Here is a 6590-nt window from a genome sequence, read left to right as displayed (position 1 = left end):
GTGACATTAATCATGTTTATGTTTTCATTATTTTTTCTTTCGGAGCTTTTCACTAATAATTAATAATATATACGCTGCACCTCCCCTCTCTCCTCCATTGAAGCGTACTCTGAGTTTCCTTTGAAGCTGCTTGTCGTCAGGTAACATCTTTTATATCAATCATTGAATATCAATCAACTATGTAGGGTTTAATTTCATCCTATCGTTAATTTACTTGTTATTATACTGGATTTAGGGTTCTTCTTAGGTGGATTATTGAACTATTGCTTATTATTGCTCAAATTACGAATGCTTATAACCAGCGATTTTGTTCATAGAATACTACTTTATGCAATTTGTGTTGATATTCTTAAGCGAGAAGGATTTTATTTGATAATTGAGTTAAATTTAGTTGTTAATTTGTTGCTTCTTTCAAACCTAATCGAAGCCGAAATTTATTTAGGGTTGGGAGTTGAGCCTACTCTTAATCAGGCTCAGCTCGTAGGTTTAGCACTTGAACCCATGGCCCTGGGCGGGGTTCTCTATTCTATGGGTTCTTTGCAAACTTGCGCTTTATTTCGAGTCCTTTGGTTTTGAGCATTGATTATTGTGTGCATCCCTGTATTTTTCTCTAATGTGGTTAATAGGACATAATGGGGAAAAAGGTTAAAAAGAAGGCGGCTCGTAATGCCCATAAGGAGAAAGAGAAGGAGAAGGAGAAGGATAAGCGTGTTTCTACGTCTTCCCCAAGGGCTATAACTCATGAAGATGATCAGAATTCCGTGGCTGCTACTGATGGATCTGTGCAGAATCAGGAGAGGACAGTTTGTGTCCATCTTGACAAGGCTGTTGACTTGGAGAGTGTTTCTTCGAAAATTGAGGCTGCCGAGTCCACTGGATGCCAAGATTGCCGGGAGGGACTGAACGACCGAAAGGCTGGTAAAGGAAGGGGAAAACACAGTAAAAAGAAAGGTGCTTCTGATTCAAGAGCTAATAAAGCCACTTGGATTTGCTTACAATGTGGGCATTTTTCCTGTGGAGGTGTTGGCTTACCAAATAGCCCACAAAGTCATGCGCTTAGGCATGCAAAACAAAGTCGGCATCCATTGGTAATCCAAGTAGAGAATCCTCATTTAAGGTGGTGTTTTCCTTGTAGCACACTTCTTCCTGTAGATAAAGTGGAGGCCACTGGTGAACATAAAGATTTTTTCCTAGATATTGTCAAACTATTGAAAAAGCAGTCGTCAAAAGTGCCTTCAGTGGATGTGGAAGATATTTGGTTTGGAAGTGGTACTGTTATCAGTGAAGTGAAAGGGGAAAGCAAAGCAATCAATGTTGTGAATGGAAAAGATTTTAATGCAGTTAGAGGGTTGGTTAATCTTGGGAATACATGTTTTTTCAATTCTGTCATGCAGAACCTGCTAGCTATGGATATATTGCGGGATAATTTGCTAAAGTTTGAAGGGTCCACAGGTCCATTAATGAGTGCTTTGAAGAAATTTTTTGTTGAATCTAGCCCTGAGTCAGGTGTGAAAAATGTAATAAACCCCAAATCATTGTTTGGTTGTGTTTGTGCAAAAGCTCCTCAGTTTAAAGGATTTCAGCAGCAGGACAGTCATGAATTGTTGCGTTGTTTGCTTGATGGGCTGTCTTCTGAAGATTTGCATGCAAAAAAATTAGCTGGTTCTTCACCTGGAAACGGGAGATCTGTACCTGTGAATTCTACATTTGTTGATGCCATATTTGGGGGACAAACTTCAAGCACTGTCTGTTGTGTTGAATGTGGGCACTCATCTGTGGTGTATGAGCCATTCCTGGACCTGTCACTTTCTGTACCGATGAAGAAACCTTTGTCTAAGAAAGCTCAACCAGTTCATCGAGCAAAGAAAACAAAGTTGCCTCCTAAAAGAGGTGGAAGGAATCGCCCAAAACTGAATAAAAATGAAGATCTAGAGTCTGCTCCTGGTGATTGTAATACTGCAACAAGCATGGATTCTTCTGGTTTGAAGGATAATATGGGGCCTGCTCCTAGTGGCTGTAATACTTCAATCAGTACCGAGTCCTCTTCTGGTTTCTATGGTGGGTCTCCTAGCTGTGCTCTATCAGTGGACTTTGTTGAACCCTGTAACTTGGTTCCTAGAAGTGCTCAATTGCCACATAGTGTTGCTCAGGATGCTGATGGCATGCCGTGGTTGGACTATCATAAACCCTTTCCCCAAAGTGATGATGCTCAAGAAGCTGATAGTTTTTGTTGGATGGATTATGTCGAGCCAGTGTCCTTGTCAGATGATCCAAATTCTGTTGAGAAGGAGGGATTTTCTGTTACTCAAGATCTTGGAAGCCATGATGGGGACCATGATACTCTTTCTATTCACGATACAGTCAATTCAAGTTTTGAAGCTAGTTTGTCTCAAGTTTCTGCAATGGAGGGAGACAATCATGGTGTTGTCTCGGTGCTATATACAGCCAAGTCTGTTGGTGACTTTAGTGTGCACCCTGAGAATGTGCATCTTAAGTTGGAGTCTACAGTTAATGATTGGGTTGAAGAGCAACCGGTGCAGGTACAGGACAATGAGATTTTGTTGCTGACCTACAAGGAAGATGGTCTCATGGATGGGGAAGAAGAGATGAAGGTAGATGCTGAAGTTTCTTCTTCAGCTATAGTTGATGGAGAAGATAGTCTTGGATTTGATGGCCTAGGTGATTTGTTTAATGAGCCTGAAGATCTTGTGGCGGGAATGAATAGTGTCCCGGTTAGTGATGGTTTGGCCAATGGATTTCTAGCAGGGAACAGCACTGAGTCTGATCCTGATGAAGTTGATGATACAGATTCACCAGTATCCGTGGAGACTTGTTTGGCGCATTTCATAAAGCCTGAACTTTTGTCTGGTGAACATGCTTGGTATTGTGAAAACTGTACGAAATTACTGAAAGAAGGACGCCAAAGAATGACGGAGAATCAGCAGAAAACAGCATCAGTCCAAAGAAGCAAGTCCAGTGATGTATGTTTGAGTTCTGAAACTATGCTAGCAATGAATCATCATGTTTCTGACTCCTCAGCTGTCTCTCTGGCTGCTCATGACAATGGAAGCATTAAGATAGATGAGAACTTGAAGAAGCTTGATGATGGGAAAATCAATGGGCCTTGTCCAAATTTATCACAAAAAGAAGAAAGTAGACGTGAACCAGAAACCACACATCTCAATGCCTCTGATCCGTGTGTTTGCTCTATGCCGTCTGATAAAACTTATTTAGATGGTAAATCTGGTGATGTCCATGGACCTGTTGAGAGGCCGTATGGACCAAGTGAGGAGCATGAATCAGGAGAGGTTGAGGAGGAGGAAGTTGATTTGAAATGTGTTAAGGTGATGAGAGATGCAACTAAACGAATACTTATCAGCAAGACTCCTCCTATTTTGACTATTCATCTGAAAAGATTTGGGCAAGATGCGCGTGGCCGTCTGAGTAAATTGAATGGCCATGTTGGCTTTAAGGAATATATTAATCTTGGTCCTTATATGGATTGCAGGTGCCAGCCTATTCCTATATTTTATTGTTCATTCTTGTTTTATGCAGTTTTTTACATTTTTTGTGTGCACATTTGCCCCTTAATTTGCTTACTTGCCCATACATGTGATTTTTGTTGTTTGAATTTACCTTCTGCTGTATGTATGTGCTCCTTGCACATCCAATTGATAGTTTTCTTTCTAGGCGAATGGAATCCAGATAAAGCTGTATGTAGTCCTAACGTACACCAATTATTAGCACATGGATATTATTCTATAGTTCAAAGGTCTTATTTCCTGTGGTTTGTGGAAGCAACAACCTCCTACTTTTTATCTGAAGATTTTATTTTTATGAATGAACCTGTTAGGAGATAGTTTGATGCCTGCATCTGGTTATTATTGATATTTTAAAATAGCAGTGAATTTAGAAGTAATATGTGGTGTCAAATTGACAAGATTGTTTTAAATGACACATGCTTTTGCTGTAAGAAAGAGAGCAGTTTCTGTATTGTGTTTGATTGACAGGATTAGTTAAGTGACATATCAACATAAGCTACCAATCTCAGGGATGTCATTTGATTGAGTATTGAATGCACTTTTAAAACTTTTCTAGGATCAGAAAAGTGACAAATTGAGCTTTTCTAGGATCAGCAAAATGACGAATCAATGAGGAACCTTTTTAAAAAAAATAAAAATAAATTCATAAAGCAAAAAATAAACATTCGAAAGAAGGGAAATGCAGAACATTATCATTGGATGAATTACAATATTTGCTGCGGACTGTTATTTGTGCCATTTGCGGATATTTTGAGAGGTCTAGATGTCCTCTTTTCCTGATTTTAATTTTAAGCATGTGCTGGCTTTGCTGGGTCGATGACGAATTATACTCGCTAAGTGTAAATGTTGTCACTACAGTAAATTTTTGATGTATGATACCATCTGAGAGACCCGGAAAGGATAAAGACATGGTATGTAGTAGCACTTATCAGTAATATGGTGAGCTGAGAGAGTTAACCACCCCCCCCCCCCCCCCCCCCAATTTTTGATGTATGATACCATCTGAGAGACCCGGAAAGGATAAAGACATGGTATGTAGTAGCACTTATCAGTAATATGGTGAGCTGAGAGAGTTAACCCCCCCCTCAACTTCAGAAAAAAGACTGAGTTTAGAGAGATAGAAAGAGATCAAGGAAGGCAAATGAAGTAGTTTCCTATTTTTATAGAAAAATCAAATTGAATCACTATTAGGTTACAGGTAGTAGGAATGTGAGATTTTACTTTTATTGAGCTAATACCTTTTTATTTTAGTTCCTTTTAAAGCATTCATTCACAGGGTACTTTTCCTTAGTTTGTGATGGTTTGAGTTTAAAGTTGAGACTGCTTCTTAAAGTATTAGGAATATTGAGTGAAACACTTGTCTTAGGTTTCTTAATTTCGAGTATTGGTGAAAGAAGGGATCCTTAAGCATGATATGCATGCATTCTCTTGGTGCACTTGTGTTAGTTTCTATCATTTAAGCTACTTGCTTTTACTGCCCTTGCTGCCTGGTTTTGATATATATACGTTTATGTGCTACAAATACTTGGCAGTTTAAAAGAGAGAGAGCACTCCCTCATGAGCATGCTTGAATTTGAGGCACCAGCTTTTTTTTCCCTTTTTTTTTTTTTTTTTTTTTTTTTTTTTTTGGTTTTGTGTTGACTAGACAGTATGTAAGTTCATAATAATGGAGTTTCCCAATTTTAGACAAGAAAAGGAGGGTGGGTTGAACCATATGAATGTAGAGAGTGAAATTTTAGTTTATACATGTAAATTCTGCTGGATTTATGATTGACTCTAGCTGTGTTTATTGCAATATGCATGCATTCTGTATCATGCTAGCTTTATTGTGAGTGTGGTTTAGTAAGGACTATATACGAAGTACATATTAAGATCTGTTGCTTGAACAAACTTGCAGGTCCACAGAGAGGGACAATTGCTTTTATCGCTTGATTGGGGTGGTGGAGCATTCTGGATCAATGAGAGGAGGCCATTATGTGGCCTATGTCAGAGGAGGTGACGGGCGAAGAGGAAGGTCAGAAGAAGAAAATAGACGAGGACTTTCTGTATGGTATCATGCCAGTGATTCGTATATTCGTGAAACAACCTTGAAGGAGGTCCTCAGTTGTGAGGCTTACATTCTGTTTTATGAGAAAGCTAAGCCTTGATGAAGGTACCCTTTTTTTTTTGGTTAAATGTCACTGCTCCATTTTGTTTCTCAGCGGGGTAGTGATCCCTGTGCTCAGAGAGGGAAGAAAGGAAAAGGATAAGAAAGTGAACGAGATTGATGCTACTCCTAAAAATCCCCCATACCCAAAATACTCATTTTTTTCCAAATATATTTTGGTGGATTTATTTATTTTTAATCATTATTTTAACACTTTTTTTTGGGGGGGGGGGGGGGGGGTAGTTGAGGGACTGTGGAGTGATTGGGTTTATCCAGCCACTTTGAAGTCACACGATCATACAATTACTGAAAAATAGTCGGTTTATTTTGCGATATTCAAAATTTACAGATACAAATTGTGATTAGATTTTCTTTTTATTTTTATATTAGTCACTTCTTTTTTGTAGATGTTTTCATGCATAGATAATATGGTTGTTGGTGTTGTGGATTCAACCCCGTGCAGTGGTGGTCAACTGTTGTGCATACTGCATAGTGCCACACAGCAATATAATTTTTACTGCTCAGCCTTGAAATGAATGTATGATTCAAGATTAAGGGGTTGTTTGGCAATTGGCTTTTTGCCTAGCTTTTGGCTTTTGGCTTTTATGTTTGGTCAAACAGCCAAAAAATATGTTTGGTAGTTGGCTTTTTTGTTGGCTTTTAAGCTAGCTTTTCCGCCAAAAGCCAAAGCTAATAAGAGTAGCTTTTTTTATTGGCTTTTGGCTTGTTGGCCCACTTTATCACTAATAAACAGCTAACAATCATTAATAATTTTACCAAATACTTTTGAAAACAGCCAGCTTAACACAATAACTTAAAAAGCCAACCCATACAGCTAATACATCTAGCTAGTCAAACAAGCCAAGCAAACAAGGCAACAACCAACCGCCGATTGCCAAACA

At 38.8% G+C, this 6590-nt stretch overlaps 1 protein-coding gene across 1 annotated transcript; it reads left to right on the top strand.

The window, feature by feature from the left end:
* LOC145632458 (ubiquitin carboxyl-terminal hydrolase 2-like) lies at nt 1-6021 on the top strand. Its single transcript, XM_081684836.1, has 3 exons — nt 1-140; nt 627-3508; nt 5440-6021. Exons 2-3 carry the CDS (start codon nt 633-635, stop codon nt 5687-5689), a joined length of 3126 nt encoding a protein of 1041 aa, XP_081540962.1. The 5' UTR covers nt 1-140; nt 627-632; the 3' UTR covers nt 5690-6021.
* The last annotated feature ends 569 nt before the right edge of the window (nt 6022-6590 follow it).

The sequence above is a fragment of the Chenopodium album genome, chromosome 5 (genome assembly GCF_948465745.1).
Source record: "Chenopodium album chromosome 5, dcCheAlbu1.1, whole genome shotgun sequence".
In the NCBI taxonomy this organism is placed as follows: Eukaryota; Viridiplantae; Streptophyta; class Magnoliopsida; order Caryophyllales; family Amaranthaceae; genus Chenopodium; species Chenopodium album.
The sequence above is the reverse complement of the archived record's forward strand: the minus strand, read 5'-3'. Positions and strand labels throughout refer to the sequence as shown.

What these genes read in the sequence shown, in the direction of transcription:
- LOC145632458 (XM_081684836.1), top strand. Translation starts at nt 633, where the DNA reads ATGGGGAAAAAGGTTAAAAAGAAGGCGGCTCGTAATGCCCATAAGGAG. An exon ending in GGTCCTTATATGGATTGCAG is followed by an intron (nt 3,509 to 5,439) that starts GTGCCAGCCTAT and finishes ACAAACTTGCAG; the next exon opens with GTCCACAGAGAGGGACAATT.